Genomic DNA, 19,766 nt, shown 5'->3' with positions numbered 1-19,766 from the left:
AAACAACTGTGTGCAAGAGGAAGCAAAACTGAGTCTTTAACAAACTTGCAAGTCTTTGTTTGGAACCAAGTTACTTTGTACTTATTCAAATATTTATATACCCATTGTTATAGTGTGATCTGAGCTGAAACGAACATATGATTGAAGTCTGGTGGACTGAAGCGTAATGAAATATTCTCAAATGATGGCTTAATGCCAGTGTGCCCCTTGGTACCATGGTCAGTTTTACTCAGTTATTCCATCTGCTAGCTTTCAAATTCAAGAAACGCTCCTCCTTGCCATGAATGTGACCAAGAATGTGTAGATTGTAATATCTTAGAGATGGACATTGGAGTGAAAACGCTAAATGAAGAAATGTGCCCCACAGATATGTGTTGCTAAGACAGCACTGGAATTAAAATCACATGATAATGCCTGAACCATTTATAAAGTCGGTGGAGTGCATGTTAGATCGGGCATATAGCTGCCTGCCTGCCATGCACTCATCAGAGAGCCATGACACATGATGTTAAGAATTACGGTAATAAGACCAACATAAATTAAAATGTCTTTATGAAATTAAATGAATCCAGTTTTGAATCACTGCATGGTCTTCTATTCTCACAAATCCAATGTCCCTTTCTCTTCACTTCAGTTTGACCTGAGAGCATCCAGCCAAGTTCAACAAGAACTAAGACCCTTATCATTCATAAAAGTGCAAAAAGGAAACACAAAGAGAAAATGTATTCCCCCTTGAATCAACGAGAGTTTGAATGGGCTAATCAGTACGCGGCATCCAAATACACTCAAATTTAGCAGTAAGAGTCCCTTTGAGACTATAACCAGTCTTCTCAGGAAAGAGCCTCATATCCCATTATTTATAATTTCGCTTCTGTTCTTTGCCAAGCCAACCATCCTTACCTTGATAAATTATTGGCAGTACCAGAAAAAAAGTTTAACTATATAAACTCCATAATGAAAATATTATCCTATTCTGGAAAGCAAATAAGGCAGCCAATAAAAACCTGCCTGACGTCCATCAGATTACTCGGAGATTATGTACAACTGAACTTCTGCCTGCATATGTCTTACTCAGTTTCCTCTGTCGTTTACTGTACGAGTTCATGAATTCTTTTATATCAGCTCTTTTGTTCATCAAACCATATGCTGAGGTTCTCTTTTACTGGTTTCACACCAAGAATAAACAAAATCAGTCTCCAAAGACAACCATCTCAAACCATTTTACATCTATAGACAAGATATATTAGTCGTAAGTCTCATACTTGAAAGATTTTTAAAAGGCTGAACTGTGCAGGTTCACTAATTACAAGACTGACAGGATTACATCATTGATTGATGATTGATTTTACTCATTATAAGGATGAGCACGTCCGCCTCACAGTTCTGAGACCAGGGGTTCAATCCCGGGTATGCCAGTTTCCGCCAACATGCATGGTCGGCTGATCGAACACTCTACATTGTCCCTAGCTATGAGTGTGTGGGCGAATGGTTGTTGTTTTCCTTGTGCCCTGTGATTGGCTGGAAACTGATTCAGGGAGTACCCCGCCTACTGCCCATAGTTATCGGGGATTGGCTTCAGCACCCCTACGACCCTGGTGAGAATAACGGCTCTGAAAATTGATGAAGAATGATAGAGTGGTATCTCAACATACGATCGCTTCGACACACGATCTTTTCGACATCTGACGTAAAATTTGACTCGTCATTTGTTTCTACATCCAACGACATGCTCGAAATACAAGGATTTATGACAGCGCCGCATTTCTTTCTTTTCCCGTAAGACGGACGCACTGTGGATTTTCTTGTGAGAGAAACCAACATAGGTTCCAAGAATGTTAGTGCAGGTGGTGGAAAAAAAAGGCTCGACAATACGGCCATAGTATGTCTACTATCTCAACTGTCCTCCTCCAACCTCCGTTCGCCAGTCTTTATAAGTTAAGGTGACAATTATTATTGTGGTAACATCGCCACAGAAATCGCCAACTTTGTCAGGTTTTTAAACATTTATTTCAGAACTTGTGCAACTCAACACACCTACTGTTCACCGCAGTTGCCAACACAATGAAACATTAAAAGAGAAAGTAAATTTTCCACCGCACCTTTTTCTCTTTTGTGACGCCAGCGACGCGGTGTGTTCAGGTACAGCACACAAAACACAGCCGTCACATTATAGCCCGATACATTATGTTATTACAGGAATTATTATTATTGTTATAATTATCATTAGGTCCTGGAACAAATTAAGTTCGTATGTAGAGGTACCAATGTATTAGTTATAGGGAGAGATGTCCCCTTATTTGATCACATAATCACAAATCAGACCCGATCACGTCATTCTCAAACGATTGCAATCGGTTGAAACCGAATGGATTTTTATAATGTATTTCTTTTGATTTTTAAAGCAACACTAAGGAACTTTTCAACCTTCATAAAATATTTTCATAACATTTCTGATGATTTGTCGACTGACAACTAGCTGAATGACACCTCTGTTATGACCTGAGGGGTCTGTATCGCTTTTACTGGCATTAATTAACTTTGAGGAGGGTGGCAGGAACCCTGCCACCAAAAAAAAAAAACAAAAAAAACAAAGGACAAAAAAACAAAACAAAAAAAAAACCAAAAAAAAAAAACTACAAATGTGCTTACTGCTTTACGGCATACCTCACTTCCCCTTTTCCAATACGTTATAAAGAAAAGGATAAAGGGACACTCAAGAATAAACATTGGCACGGCTTTCACTCACTGGTGCAAACCCAACATGCCCCCACCCGAACAACTCAGTTTCTGACGAGTTCAGGTGATCGGTGGGGGAATACGGTACAAAATCAAATGTTTCTTATTTTCAACGTCGTCAAATGATATTGTTTTAGCCACAACTGGATTCATTACCTCGTCACTATTCATCCTTCACACAGCCACTGGAAACAGAAATGCCGTTCAATCCAAATGCAGGCGACCAGGATACTGTTACGATACTGTGCACTGGTCCTCATGGGAGATGCAGTCTTCCTTACGGCAAAACACTACCGCTTTTGTCCAACTACGCCGCTAAAATCGACTAAAAACTGAAAGTTCCCTAGTGTTGCTTTAAATGAATTCCTATTTTGTAAGAGTGTATCCATTGGTTTTTGGTTGTGTCACGTCAAGGAAAAATGGAAAAAGTTGCGAGAATATCAAATACGGCTGCAGCTATCGATTATTTGCGTAGTCGATAAATCGATCAACTAGTTAGTTCAAATAATCGTGTAAACGGATTAAGAACATTTAATGTATTGCAGAATAAATTTTAGGAGATGTAAAATAAAGGCTTGCTAAGATTGCACTTTTAAAAGAGCATTACATGAGATTACACAAAAAAATTCAAGAGTGTTTCTTCAAAATACGCAGAATTGCACTTTCATCACATAAAAAAATAAATAAATTCATTAAAAAAAACTGATTTTAGCCTCAAACGGTATTTAAAAAATGAATGAGGATCTAAGTACAACAAAAGAACAAATTACTAACTTGCACAGCAAAAGTCTGCTAGCTTAAATTCTGTAAAACGCGAACATTTTACAATTCTCTTGATAAATTGTTCACATATTTTCACAAAAACGGCTAAATAACCTTATACACTAAATGACGAATGCATTAAAAAAAAAAAAAAAACTTATGTTGGTCTTAACAAGGAGCAGCTGGATTTAGCCATGTTAAATGAGTTATGTCATTCACTGTTGCCACTAGAAGGCAATGTATCCACCCAAATCAATAATACTAAATGCAAACACTTTCTAAACAATCCATTACAACGGTACTCTAATTAAACAAATACTCGAAGCAGCAAAATTTGATCCGAAGGTTTTTTCTAATCAAATTACTAGAGTTAATGGATTAATCGTGGCAGCACTAATATCAAATACTTTTGGTATTTTCTCAAGGCCAAAACAAGGAAAAGACTGACGTCAGACAGAGACTACCATCTCACACTTAATCTCACAGCATTAAAATTAGCTTCCGTTAAAAAAAACTCTGTTCTGATTTCCAGTCGTTATTTAGTCTTAGACTGAAAATATTTAGGTGTGAGCCCAGCATTACTCACAAACTTTCCAGTTTCTAGCATACCATTACTTAACATAAATAGCTGCGATTACCAAAGGTTTTTCTGAGTAGCGGAATTCAGACCACTAAACTATATTTTTTGACAACCTCACAGATTAATGGCACAACAATACAAATGTTTCCATTTTACTGTATCGTTTTCTAGTCCTCCCAGTAAACAGGAAAATTACACATAATCTCATCATCCAGACCACTAGCAGACAGGAACAAAGGCAGTACTTCTTGTTCCAAACTTTGGGAAGTAGAGCCAGATTGGAGGATAGGTTTCTCAGCAAAGCAGAATTCTCTTAGGGCGCCAATGGCTAATTGAAGGATTGAAAAGCAAGGCCAGTGAGATCATTTCTCTGGTAGATGTTAGTGAACAATGAGAAGGTTGGGACTTGGAACATGATGCTGCTTCCAAAAAGAGTATTCATTAGGGAGGAATTGAAAAAAATAGTTTGGTTATTTTTAAATTAACCTATTTAAGCAGTAATTGCGTGTGCACACATATATTGATTTCAAACTGCAGTGCAAATCACATGCACATTAAAGCTGCAAAAAAAACTAAACTTCACTAATGTACAAAAAAAGACTGCTGTGAAGAGGGGACGGTAATGAAATTTATATTTTGCTGACAAAAAAAAATTACTTGAACTGTACACCAACGGGCGGGGGGGGGGGGGGGGGGGGTTGATGATGTAACAAGAAAATAACCTGTTCTATGTACAAAGTATGTGTGACACACTAGAGGGGCCTCAATTCAATTCAGGCTTGCTTATTCTACAAATCAGTGGTATTTTTAACATGTAAATGTATATTTAACATACAACCACTAAAACCCGGGCGGAAAAAAGACAGAGTAACATATTTGCTTGCCAAATGCAGAGATGATTGATTCTGAGATTTGAGCCGGGCAGCAATACCACTACATACAGCATGATATCACCTTGCCCTGAGGAAATGATCTGGAGTGAGCTGGTTATGTGTGTCTATGTACATTTGCTTGCACATTAACAGGCACTCACTAAAAGCCCAAAGGAAAGTCCCCTTGATTATAATGCAGCTATTCTGAAAGTATTAACAAAACAGCAACATGTTGTCTTTACAGCATAAGTTATAAGCATGCCACCGCAAATGGCGACTACAAATTTTGTGAGACACTGAAAGTCATGCACAAAACATTTCTTAAAAGAGCCTGTGACAGCATTAAAAAGCATCTTAAATAGTATTATTATGTAAATTAGAATTATATTTTGAGACAATTCGCCTATAAACAACAATTTGGCAAAGCGCAGATGACGAGAAATTAATCTTTTAATCTGCCATTTAACCTCGCCTGTCATTATGACGTTCTAGCGTCCCCAGCTGGACGATGACGTCGGCAAGGTAACGATTTCAGCTGATTCGGAATTCAGCCCATTGAGGGGGAAGATTCAGAACGAGGAAAATGTGACAGGGAGCAGTAAATTGTCATCATTGTTTCAATCTCTTTACTTCAATGTTTTTACAGGACAATTTTGTATCGAAATATTTTTCCCAATTGCTAAATAAATGGTATGGTTATGACAAATAACAGTCTTGTGCTAAATGGAATATGAGAAGTTAAAAATGCATTTATTCAGAACGACAGGGCAAAATTAATGAATAATGGGCAAACCTGCCAACTTCTTCCTCTCCCGAACGATATTTCATGCCACCAGAGTTAGTCCGGCTTTTATCATTTCCCTGCCCCGGCTTCGTAGATGGAGGAAAGAGCGTAAACACAACAGGATGCGCAACAACTCGGCGATATGCTAACCTGAACCGAGCGGCTTTTCTCGCCTTTTGAAAATGAAAAATCACACAAAACTACCTCGACTCATGTCACACACGGCGGAGGGGTTGATTTTCTTCACCGGCCCCCGGCGGCGAGCAGGTTTCGGCTTGTCGTTCTACTGCGGCCACTGAGGGCAGGCAGTGCTCGTCGCCGGGAATGAATGCCGAAAAGAGCCCATTCTTGGTGGAAAAAAACGGCCAACACCGGAGCGGGGGGGTGCTTGTGACCAAGCGAGGAAAGCACATTATTGGCGGACACAGCCTGCGACCGTGGCGGCAAGCCGTCGGTCGTGTGGCCTTCTAGGTGGACAGGGAGAATTTTCACCCACAAAATGCAAGCCACATCCTTATTAAAACGTGTGCCATGATCCCAGTATTTGACATAATACAAAACACGTAGTTTACTCCAATGGTCCCACAGTTGTCGGATTTATTTTGGCCATCTCCGCGGTTAACGGGAACTTTTTGTAACCCAAAAAGGCTCACGCCTCTCCATGGTGCAGCAACAAAAGTCTGCAGCACATTGGGCTGGCGTGATGTGAAAAATAAGCGAATTAATCCGCAAAATCAGCTGAATTGGCAGACCTTCTGGATGATATATAGTAATGGCTGTATTGTGAGATGGGGACTCCAGGAAGTCACTAATTTTCATGGCGCGGGATTCAAAATATTTAATAAATAAATCGATTGCTTCCACACACATCCAAGCAGTGCATTTAATTCAGAAGCATAAAATACCGCGTGAAATATGAAATAAACATGCTTTTTGCTGTTATAGGCATTATACATTTATTAAAGCGCAAAACAAATCCAAACCAATCTGACCCAATGTGGAAAAAAAATTCAAATAAAAAATGGGATGTGCCACACTTAGCAGCAATATTAAATGATAATTGGTGATAACAAGTCTTTCACATTGCACAATTTTAGCCCCTTCTTTGAAGAATTGTTTCAACTCTGCCGTATTGGAGGGTTTTCTAGCATCAACTGCCCGTTTAAGATCCCACCTGAGCATGTCAATGGATCAGAGGCTCTGTCAAATTCTTTCAGTGACAGTGACTGAGTGAACGAATGATTTATGGATGATGGTGGGAGTTCAAATTTCTCAATATGCACTACCACAGCTGGCGATAGACCTGTTTTCAAAAACTGAAATCTTTCTTGTTTCATTATTTTAAAGAAATTTTGTCTAGAACCAGACAGAGAGAGTTGCTGTATGCAGTGGAGTGGTATGTCTTTGGTATTGAACTACAGAGAGGAGACCATTATTATAATCAAGGCGGAATGCTACCACTCGCAACTTCAAGATGAAAAACACCACAGACCAAATATCTATGTAGCTATAACTTTAGCTAATTAGTAACTTTATGTCAGATTTTTCTTCTGAAGCTTTGTGGCAACGAACAAGCAGTCTTCAATTCAGTTGGATTCTCAATATTATCCAGAAGTACTACATATACAACTTATATCATAAATATACATGTGCAATATGAATATCAGGTAAATAAATGCTCAACGTTGAGAGAGTGGCATGCATTCTAGTTAACCTCAGGCACATGCTAAATGTGTTTGTGTGGGAGAGTAGGCATTTCCTTCGTGTGCGTCGGTGACCAAACGTAAGTACGTCTTCATTTTTTTTTTTTTTTTTTAATAGAAGGTTTGTGGTGTTTACTTTGTACTTTCAGTGCCGGGGTCTTAAAAGCTTAGTTACAGTATATTTTATTTGTGTAGTGACAGGCTAGTAAACAAGTAGGCAGTCAAAGGTTAGCAAACTAACGTTAATAGTGATGTATACGTTTTTGCTATATATATATATATATATATATATATATATATATATACATACCTTTTTTTTTTTTTTTTTTTACAAATTGATCATTAACTTATCTTTGAACAAGCATAAGTGTCCTTGGGTGACCGTCTTGACATTCAGTTGTTTATGTGGTCAACGACAGAGCCTTATACGTAGCTTGCATTTGGCGAGCCTTCTTTTAGGCTTTGAAAAAGGCACACACAAAAAATGTCCTCCCCCTAATCTTTCAGGGTACCTGGTGTAGGAATTACAACCATCGGATTATTGCCATTTTAAAATGAGGAAAAAGACAGTATTCCTTTGCAACTCTACTACTAAGTGTCTGACTTTTGTGATTTGCGGGTGTGATTTTGTGATAGGCCCATTGGATTTAAATCCAGAATTTAGTTGGGCACTCTAAAACCTTACCTGTTAAGTTTTTTTTTTTTAGCTATTCAGATGTGGACTTGCTGGTGTGTTTCGAATCACTGTCCTGGTGCATGATCCAAGAGCGAGTTTGAGGGCACAAACTGATGGCCCGACATTTTCCTTTAGAATTTTCTGGTAGACAACAGAATTTATTGTTCCATCAATGTCCAGGAAGTTGTCCTGGTCCTGAGGCAGCAAAGCAGCCCCAGACCATCACACGGCCACAACCATACTTCATTGCTGGCATAATGCTGTGCCATTCTTATTCAAGATGTAACGGGCTGTAACTTATTACCACTTATTATGTTTCCAAAAGTCACGAGGATTGAGCAAAACGTTTTTGGCAAATATGAGCTGAGCCTTTATTGAGCCATTGATTAGAGGAATCTTCCCTTTAAATTGGAGTGTCAATTTTTAAAATATTTGTGAATCAAGGTTAAACGACGGCATAATGAATTGTGTGATGAGTTAGATGATTAAGTTTAAGTGGTTACTAGCGCATATTACACCGTATTTCCAAAGATGATCAGCGTTCTTGATTTTACTGGCAGGTCGAATTCATGCTGTGAAAATGGCAGGCTTCCCTACTCATTTATACTAGGGCTGCCAAACGATTAAAAATTTTTTAATCGAGTTAATCCCATCTTAAAAATTAATTAATCGTAATTAATTGCAATTCAAACCTCTATAAAATACGCCGTATTTTTCTGCAAAGTATCGTTGGAATGGAAAGATAAGACACAAGACGGATATATAGATTCAACATATTGTACATAAGTACTGTATTAGTTATTAACATTATTAACATTCTTTCTGTTAAAGGGATCCACGGATAGAAAGAGTTAGTTCTTAAAAGATAAATGTTAGTACAAGTTAGGGTAATTTTATATCAAAACCCCTCTTAATGTTTTCGTTTCAATAAAATTTGTAAAATTTTCAATCAAAAAATAAACAAGTACCTAACCATTGTTGAGGTCACCGAGCGGTGACATCACATTGGCTCCCTGACGTTCTTCCAGTGTCTAACTACGTAAGGTAGTGATTGAAATACGCTACAGGGTGTCAATGGTGAATTTTAAATTACTTAGAAGTCAAGCCAATGAGTGTGTTTTGTCCCTCGACTGACGCCGTAGTTCCCTGTTTCCATTGTACTTCACGGTCATTTGAGTGCTGGCTTCACAACGTACGAGACCTCTGATAGTTTGTATATTGTGACTAAATATTGCCATCCAGTGTATTTGTTGAGCTAAACGATTGAAGCGCTTTTCTTTTTGGGAACATTTTGTTTTTTGAGCGATAGGAATATTTGTTTTGTTGTGCTTTCACTAAATGATACTTATGTTTGTTGTGAAGGAGTTGCCAAAGCTTATGCCAATAAACGGCGTGGTCCAATGAACGCCTGTGTCCATTCGCCTTTGTCTGCCTCTTAGCTCTCAATGTGCAAAAAAATTTGAGGCAATGCATGAGCGGGTCATTCTGCGCATTCGTTAAATGCATCAAATATTTGAACGTGATTAATTACTTACAAAAATTAATTACTGCCCGTTAAGGCGATAAATTTGACAGCACTAGTTAATACTGATTTCAAATTATTCTGATCGTGCTAAAGAAGCATCAGTTAAAATGGATGAATAGTCACACCGCCTCCTTCATTTGAAATAGATTGACACCATGGATCAAATGAGCTTTCTTGTAAATGTCAAAACAAAAATCAAAAATACAATTATATAATTGGGCGGGAGGTTCTCAGACTTAAACATATTATTATGGGTTGGTTTACATTTACAAATTTAACCACTGGATATTAAAATATGCAAACAAAACACGACCACCTTGGGGCCTTTTTGGAACTTGGTCTCAATTCCCATTGCTTACCCAAACCTCTCAAGTTTTATATTACCCGTCACTGTTGGTCTTCAAGACATAAGTCCTATTGTCAAGATCAGTCTTTAAAAATTGGTTCTAAATTAGGAAACAACTAAGTTTTAATCAACTGATCAACCTGTTCCCAGCCCCGAATAATCATGTTTCCCCAGAGGGACACACCTTCATGTTATAGCACAGGAATTTCAAGATATGTTTCACTGATCCTTTTGCTGATGGAACTTTTTCTCTATTTGATGGAGTACAAAAGGGCTATGACTTACCTAAGAGCCATTTTTTCAGAAACTTACTGTCACATAGTTTTGCTAAGAAACCTTCCATTTCCCTGCTTTTCACATTGGATAAGATTCAGCATCACCATAACAAAAATTGGGAGTTGATATCTGAATGTGGATCCCATTCATTTAATTTGCTGAGAATAAAGTCCTCTAAATGTAACAGGAATAAACGTGATAATGTAAAAGTCAACAAATGACTTTTAATTTCTTGTACCGTAAGCAAATCATTTTATTGCCTGCCCACCTATCATGTGCAAAGTGCTCAACAAGTACTTTTCTAGTGAGCTGCCGCAGCCCTTTTCTGAGCATGTGTCTTCAAAAAAGATTAGATATTTTATGCACGGGATTAAGTCAATAATCCATAGATACTGCTGAAATTATGATTCCCTAAATCATAACATTAAATCTAGCTCAAGTGAAGAGCTGCCCCCAGAACTATTTACTGACATAACGGAATATACAGGATTCAAAGTTAGCAGTTGTAAGGGCCGATACTAGGTGCTGGCTTGTCTGAGTTAGCACTAAAAATAAAATAAATACATAAATAAATACAAAAACAAATAAATAAAAACAAAGCAACCCAACCTCTGATGTTTCTGCTGTTTGGGTACAATCGGGATATGCTCATTTTTTGCTTCACTCCAGGTACTTATAAGCCTCAGCAAGACAGTATGGATGGCTAAAGAGGAAGGGTAGACATTCACCCTATACTATGGAGCTGAATAAGTTACACTTCTGACAAGTATCAGATGATGAGGTAAGAGAATTGTTATAAATCATATTAATTGCTAATTCACTGAGAAGGTTAAAAACCACTGGGTGCTTGGGTGATACAGTACACTTTACAGAGGCCAGGCAGTTACCACATGACGGCAGAGAGTCATCGACTTTGAACAGAAAAAGTGTAGACAAATTATTACACGCAAAATGACTGTAATTAGTATGTCACCACATGCGTCAATTGATAAGAGCAAATAACGTTAAATGTATATTGATATCGTACGTGAATTATAAATAACACAGCTTATCCTTTAATAATGTTATGATGGAGGGATCTGTGATCATTCATCAGCAACAGTGGATACAGAAAATTAAAAATAGCATAAAAATAAAACAAAATATTAAATGTGATGGTTCACATACTTATTTTTCCCCCCTTCTGTCATTGTTTGCATACTATCCTCATTAAAATATGAAAACCTAGAAATGTTTGGGTGGCTTAAGTTAAAGCATAACTGTTTTTACATCTGTGTGATTTTGACAAAGATCAGATCACATTTGATGATGGTTTTATGCATAAATGTGAGAAATTCCAAAAGGTTAATACTTTTTATACCACTGTAAATAAACTATCTGAACCATCCGTTCACAATTGATAAGCAATGCAATTTGATTAGTCAGGGTTAAATGGAGGCTTGTATTAAGATTGGAATGAAACTGAATCCCAAAACTGATTTGTAATGATTAATATAATCACTTCAGTCAGAATAAACAGACCAATTCTGAATAACCTTCATTTAGACTCATAGGCGAGGTATACTTGCAAATAAAAAAAAAGAAATATTTTTTGGTTAGTTAGCTTCATAAAAATATGAGACGAGGGGCCACACTTCGGCCATTGCTAGGTAAAATGTTACCCAGAACCAGCACGGTCATGTCGCCAGTCTACACAAAGTACACTGAAAAGTATAAAATCAATCAAGAGTCTATTGGCTAAATCAGCATCTCCTCTTGTGAATTCCGACAAATATCTTAAAATTCTTAAAATGCACGTTTGATAAACAAGGATCCAAATTACAAGTGTCAAGTGGCAGACTGTTGTTTTGCATAACTAGTTGTTTATGGTGGGAGGGGGGGTGAAACGAATGATATATGTATGTGGCCGCAGCTTCTAGTATCATAAACAGTACAGTACCTGTACATTAAAGAGAAAAGTTAAATGAATGGTGTCCTTTGAGAAATCTGTTCGTAGAGAGTGAGGGACTTCAGTTTGGTCACAAGTAATATGAAATCATTGGAAGTTTTAAGATGAGCCATATTAAATAGAAAAAGAAAAAATGTCTGAATAGTAATATAATATTATATACTGAAAACAACTAGAAGCAGCAATCAGCAGAACATACAGAAATTGCCGGTTAGCAAACTTACCAGTGAAAGTTTTGGTTTTGATAGGACTGCTTGCATAGTCAGACGCTTGATTGGAGGGCTGCCGGACTAATGGTGTGCTGCCCACCGATACCTCATCCTCTCTTCGTTTTGCCAAAGGCACCGGACCTGGATTCTATAATGATACATTTGAGATCAACCATTATCTAAGATTAGTACATTCAGAATTATTCATTAATTCACTGAGCCTGTTAAAAACACAAAGGACAGGAAAGTAAGTAGTCAATTGTTGCTGATGGTTGAATTAGCAAACAAACACTGCATATACGTACAGCAAATACATTTAGAATAAAAACAAATACTTTTATTTTTGCGGTTTGAAGGAAGATATAACTGTTTTCATTCTGATATAGACCCTACTTACCAACGTCACAGAATGACGTGTCGCTGTATCCGGCCGCCATATTGTCCGTCTCTGTTTAGCCCTATTCTCAATGGTTTCAATCAGTTGTTCAGTTTATAGAGCAATTCATGGAGCCCCGGTGCTTTCAGACGCTGTAAACTCATTGGATGTGTTGCATAAAAGGCGGTATGTGGAAAAGCTTCAGTCTATCCATTCGCCAGATCCATATTTGATGCCTAAATCGATATATTTCGACCCGCTGTCTTCGCCCTATCTGCCTGACATCTGCTACCCTGATATCTACAACTATCTTGTCCACACAAAATCAGCCTATTCTCACGAAAGTTTGAAAAACTTTAAGAGCAGCACTCTAAGCAACATTACCCTGTGTGATTTCTAAAATGGCGACAATCAAAAAATAAATAAATAAAAGTTGACTGCGATGGCCGACGCTTCAAGGATAGGTGGATATTGGACTATTTCTTCAATAAAACATGCAACAACTGTGTCTGCCTCATTTGCAAAGAGACAGTCGCTGTTTTCAAAGAGTTCGATGTGACGCGATAATGATATTACCGAACAAGACACGCTGACATGTACGACAACATTACAGGGAAGATACGCAGCGAGAAATTATAGCAACTTGAAGCTAGTTTATTTTTTCACAGCAGCAGTGTTTCGCAAGAGTCCGAGTGTCGAAAGAGAAAGCCACAAAGACGAGACTGTTGAAATTATGAATTAAAAAAAATAATAAAGCAAATGTGAAACACAGAAGGGCTTGCTAAAATTTGTTTAAATATATTGCTCTATGTAAATCAGCCAAGGTACTTTTTTACCACACCAAATCTGGCCCCCTTTGCAAAAGGTTTGGACACACCTGTTTAACTGATGATCCGTAGACGAGGCCAGCTTCTTTCACTTGGTACCAGCTAAATATTATTCAAAATGTAATGATGGTGGAAGAAATAAGCATCTTGAATTTGAAACTGTATGTTGACGGCGATTAGCCTTGCAATTATCTTAATTGTGGTTGTCAGCCCAAAACCCTCTAAATATATATTAAATGCATCTTACCAGATATAAAATGACTACTACATAATCCGTGGTAATCGTTTGGAGCCCAGTTTTCACGTCGAATTGCAGCAGTCCATCTCGCTCTCCTCTCCGGGTCTCTCGGAATACGGTAGAACTTCAAGTTTCTCCGTCTATCTTCTCTGTTATTGCAACCAATTCACCATTTTGATTATTAATGTTAACGAGCAGAAAAACACGCCATAATAGGAGGAATTTACATAGCGGTAATGTATCAACACGACGAGTAGATGGACAATATGGCGCGGAGGCGTGGTTGTGACGTCATGTGAGTAGGGTCTATAGTGGTACCTCTACTTACGAACGTCTCTAGATACATAATTTTCAGGTCGGGAAAATATTGCTACTTGTTATGAAAGAAATTTCAGGATACGAATAGCAAAAATAAAGTATGGCTGGTACTCGCAGCTCTCAGAGTTTATTGAACATAACATACTTATAACTGCTCAGCCATTGGCTATTGCCTATCATTCCTGGCATCCAATTGGCTTAGAGGGACCTCTGTTGTATGTGTATATCCCAGCATCCTCTTCATTCCCCCCTCGTGTTCTGACAGCTTTACAAGAGTGTATTACTTTTTATTCTCTAGCCTATTCATGTTTTTTTACATTACGCACAACACTGATTTTATGTTTATTGTGCAATAAGCTAATTGTAACATGTTTTGATGCATTTTTCTGCATAATAAAAGATTTGTGTCAGAATTTAGGGGGCTTGGAACGGATTAGGGCATTTACATGAAAAACGCGTCTCTACTTGCTGAAATTTCAAATGTAAGTAATGTGACAATTAAGCATTGTGCCGGTTACCGGTTTCACGGTTTACCATGGTGTGAAAACGTCGCGGTTTCAAAACCACTAAAATTTTCCGTCAGACCGTAGTACGGTATTCGCTATTTTTCATGTGTCAAAAATGCAGCCAGAAGTGGCTTGGCGCGACAGCCCTCACCCCTTCCCGTTTGTTGCTGTGTGTGAAAGTGACGCTCTCGGCTAGACATCCAGTGAACCCAAAAACAAATACTCCAAACATAAGGCGTAGTTTTCTTCAATATATTGAGCTCTCAAATCATGGTAAGTGGAATATACAAAATGAATACATTTAAAAGATTGTACAATTGTATTTTTCCATGTGTGAGTAGCTTCAACAGATTAGCACCATGAAAAGTTCGCCAAAAACAAAACACACATTTTCCTTTCAAATTCAATACACAAACTAAAAGCTTACAAAGACGAATGTTAGCCTAGGCTTAGCTGGGAGAGCAACTTTGTCGAGTGTTACAGCCGCAGAGTGAGAAAACAAGCTTGATTCGCTTGAATGAAGGGGTAAAGGGGATAGCATCAAAGATCGCTAATTGCGAAAGATGCTCTTGCCCTAAGCACAAATCCACGTTCACTGGATCATGGAGAGGTCTCACTCCCAATGTTTTTTGTTTGTTTGTTTGTTTAGATGAAATCTTTCCACAACAATATTTACACTTGAAACTAACTTATACATTTTTAACTTATTAACTTATGAATTCTTTGTTTTTTAACACATAGGCATGACATCATGTAGACTAGAGCTGACACAGTGGCTGAAAATGGCAAAACTTCACTTGAGCTTTTCCACCCTCAAAAAAAAGTCATGCAGTAGAATTTTTTAAAATTTTTATTCAGAAGTGTTTTCACTTTTTTATGGAAATTATTTTGTTCTAGCTCTAATCTTGAGCAACTTGAGCTGTGGCTGTGGGTATAGTCTATAAGTTATATCTATTTTAATTTTATTTCAAATATATATATTTTTTTAATTGATAATTTATTTTAACAATATATTCATGTTCCATTTTGCAACTTGTAACAGTCACCTCCTTGAGTGGTCTTCCTCCCGACATCCACCACGTGGTGGCGCTGCTTTATTTATGTTATATATGTTCTTCTTCTGTTGTTGCTTACTTTTGTGTTGGTGTTCGTCTGGGAACGCGTGTGTGCGTACCACTGAGCTCCGAGTGACGAGTGGTTGAGCTGGATTTATTTTTGTCTATTTAAAGTGCATAAGTGGACGTCTGCTTCCTTTTTTACCTTTTATGCACTCATCCTGCCCTGCCACGCGTTACAAACTATGTTCTGAAAATTTTTTTTAAATCCTGTTCAATGGAAAAAAAATAATAATAATAATTTTAACCCATACATCTCAAAATAACACATTTTGGAGCTATAATTGCAATACCGTGATACCGTGAAACTGCGGTATTTTTGCCCACGGTTATCTTACCGTCAAAATCTCATACCGGCACATGCCTAGTGACAATAAACCTTGCTGCATTTTGATTTCATCATGAGGAACAGAAGTTGATTTTTTTTGTTTGTTTGAATACATCCAACCATAGACTCCACCATCAGTTGACAAGACAGCTCCCACAGACATTGTGCCACGACTTCCCATACGGGGCCAACCCAGGCAGAACATTGATTTGGCTTTCACTGTGAAAAACGCAAACACACGCTGCGTTATAACGCCGGATTTAGGTCGAAACAGGACGAAGGTTTTACTGCATACAAGCACGAAGGAGTGTCTGAAGAGTGATTTGGTCAAGGAGTCAAGGTAATTACGTATATTAAATAGCACCTTGCATGCACTTTGATACGGGAAAAAAAAAAAAAAATCAATGGATAAAATTGTTGTTACTTTGGCTTGAAATATTTACGTAAAACGAATGATAACTGCCCGTTTTTTGCTTTTAACCAAGAATCTACTGTTTTACATTCATATCTATAGAAATTGCGCGATTCTAGCATGTATTTACAAGAATTTTCAACGGAACAAGCTTTTTGTTTTGTGATAGCCGCCACGTTGGATTTTGAAGGAGAAAAAAAAATTGCTAAAAGTTGGTAATCCTGGCAAAAACTTATGTTAAATATTGTTATTGATCCTGAAAATCTCTGCATTTAGTGATTTTTGTGCATCTAGTATAAAATCTGAAAATTTTATAGCCATTTTAAGTTTTGTTATATTAAAAAAATAATAATCAGGATTTTACTATGGAACGACAGAATTTTTTTATGCCGCCGCTCATGGTGACTCATATATGCCTAAAAGAGGTGCCTGTTTGGTTTTGGGTCGCTAGTGGCTTTGGCTTTGAAAATGTTTTTTCAAATAAGCCCCCAACGGATCGGCCCCGAGCCCCGTCAAGTGATAGTGAAGTCTATAATCCAATATGAAAAGGACTATTTTCCTGTACAACTTTGATTTTAAGAGCATGAGGAATTAATAGCAGAATGCTTGTCAAAGGTACTTTTCAGCTCACTTTTCATTTAGATGTCAGTTTGAATAGATTTGTAGTTCTGTCTTTTTGGGAGTTTATTGAAATAATCAAAAACAAAAAACAAAAAAAACAACAACAACAAAAAAAAAAAGGGGGTGGTAAAAGTATTCAATTGCAACAACTCTGACACATTATCTTTTAAACCGGTTTCAAAAGTATCCGCACAAGTGTTTGTTTTCAAAGGGAAAAAAATCAACTACATTAAAGAAATGAAATGCTTTAGTGAAAAAAGTGCAAGTAAAGAAAGTGTCTCACACCTGTTGTGGTTGTCTGTTGCCCCCTCTATGAGGCTGATGCAGAAGCCACGTGCAGAAGATTGGGTCCACGTTGATAGATATACCCTGTACACTGGCCAACAGAACTGCACCTGGGCACAGAGAAAGCAACATAGACAGTAAGAAAGAGTTCCAATGCTGTATTTCACATTAAACTGACAAACAATTTGACTAACATGAAAATAATATCCATATATGTCACTCAAATTAATGACATAATGGGCAGAGCTGGATTACTATTGTTCTACTCTCACAGTTGTGACCTACATATCTTGAGTGGATAAAGCTGTTTTTTGGTGTGCAGCAAAGGACTGTTTTCCCTCCAACTGCACTGTTCAAAGAGGTAGCACCCTAAGCCAATAATAACATTTTCTTCTGATAAATTTCTATGATACTTGAGACTCACACTGTGTTTTGGTTTACTCTTAAATAATAATCTTTACCAACAATACGCAAGCCCTGAGGTAATGCGTTAGGATCCTATCAATAATGATTCCCATGCCGGCAGGATTAGTGGAGGGTCTCTGGCGTGCTGTGGAATGTCCCAGCATGACGACAGGAGGATGTTTTAGCTCTATCGGATGGACTTTCAAGAAGTTTAATGGTACTTTGGACAAGACCCCAATCTGCTGTTTCGGGCCCCAGGGCAAAGGGGAACCAGCGCGAGTGCTTGGATGTGTGTGTGTGACATTGGAAGCCTGAATGCTTGCTGTCTTGCAGATGTGACAATCATGCATGCACAAATACACACAATGCACGCAACAGAAGCATACAGTTTGCTAAAAAAGTTTTCCAGCTCAACAGACATTCCTCTCTCGTCGATCATAATAATGCAAAACAATGTAAATAAAAGGGCTTTAATTTGCTTCTCTTCTACAGGCGTGTTATAGTCGAATTATATAATGTATATGTGACATGTATGTATGCGTGCGTCAAGCGTCTGTGCATACGTCTGTGGGGATGGCGTGGCTCAGTGGTAGAGTAGTTGTCCCCCAACCCAGAGATTGTGGGTTCGATTCCCTGCCCTGATGAACTCGCCTAAGTATCCTTGAGCAAGATACTGAACCCTTGCGTCACCAGTAGGTGGATGGCGATGTAGTGTGAAGCGCTTTGAGAGCCTTGAAAGGTGGAAAAGCGCTATACAAGTATAACACCATTTACCATGTGTGTGTACTCTAAGTGTAGTATAATAATATTTCATAAAATTGTTTATTAGGTGCACTTTAATCCCTGTGATGTGCTATTGATACAAAGTGACAAAGAAAGACAAATGTTTTCCTAGGATCAAGTCAAACTAACAATCCTTCCTCCATTGTTTCATCTATCTTCCAACAGTTTACTTTCCATCAGCTCCGTCGTAATGTCTCCCATTGTACCTCCCAAATGTCCATAACAACAGTTTTTCTGGCATCCACCCCTAATTCAAATCTATTCCATAACTCACCCTTGTGTTCTCCCATTCATCTTCCACCCCTCCTTCCCATGTACCACAAGCTCCACACCACATTACCATTACAATCTCTCACTTTGCCGTCCAGATCGCTGTCATCCTTCATTTTGCACTACTTTTTCCACCTTCAGTCTTCTTTTGTCACCATGCATCCACTCTCGCCTTTTCCTAAATAGGAATCATAATCTCAGCCCTGTGGCTTGAACTCCTATACCACAATGTGGCTGCCTAATAGGACTTGGCTTTCGTTGCAGTGCTGCAAGCCAACTTCTACTATTTTCATCATAGACCAACACAGCATTAGCAAGAATGAACTCAAATGCCAGAGAATGGGCCACGGTGAACCTACATTATATTCAGTAATTGACTTATTGTATAGGATAAAGCGAAATTTTAAGTGCCGCCACTGGTAATCAACCTATTTGATTACTACATGCTAAACAAGCATAGAAAATATGCATTTTGCACAATTGAACAGAATTATTTGTAGCAAAAAAAAAAGCTTACCCCTTCTTAAAACACCAATACAAAACCAGAATACTGCTACAGTTGCAAAAAAAAAAAAAAAAAAAAAAAAAAAAAAAAAAAAAATTTTAGGTGATCATTTCGGAATGACCTAGTTTCCTGTATAAAGTAGTCCTAAAATGCGATCAGATTGTGGTTTAATTAACAATAAGAAAAAAAAATCAGGAGCCGTTTTGAAACATTTCTATTTGCAAAATTGTTCCAGTTCAGAATTTCTCTAGGGATTCAAATTGAAACTCTTATTTTAGGTCGTGCACATTTGACTGAAACACACCAGAAGGTGTAATTTTTTTCTTGAAGGCATTCTGTTGTTGAATTACTGAATACCTC

The 19,766-nt window shown here is 37.9% G+C and overlaps 1 protein-coding gene across 3 annotated transcripts in view; it reads right to left on the bottom strand.

Annotated features, from left to right (window-relative positions):
- The window catches only part of LOC130914348 (intermembrane lipid transfer protein VPS13B-like), a 625,421-nt gene that overhangs the window by 397,771 nt on the left and 207,884 nt on the right, over positions 1 to 19,766 (bottom strand). For all 3 annotated transcript variants that reach the window (XR_009062893.1, XM_057833447.1, XM_057833446.1), the window contains exons 20-21: positions 17,444 to 17,553; positions 12,433 to 12,565 (exon numbers count right to left, since the gene is read on the bottom strand). Coding sequence is in view for 2 of the 3 variants with exons in the window: in XM_057833447.1 (XP_057689430.1) it covers positions 12,433 to 12,565; positions 17,444 to 17,553 (243 nt within the window). In the remaining variant the exon portion in view is untranslated. The remainder of the gene's footprint in view (positions 1 to 12,432; positions 12,566 to 17,443; positions 17,554 to 19,766) is intronic.

The sequence above is a fragment of the Corythoichthys intestinalis genome, chromosome 4, assembly GCF_030265065.1.
Source record: "Corythoichthys intestinalis isolate RoL2023-P3 chromosome 4, ASM3026506v1, whole genome shotgun sequence".
NCBI lineage: Eukaryota > Metazoa > Chordata > Actinopteri > Syngnathiformes > Syngnathidae > Corythoichthys > Corythoichthys intestinalis.
Note: the sequence above shows the minus strand (reverse complement) of the source record. Positions and strands in the feature narration are given on the sequence as shown.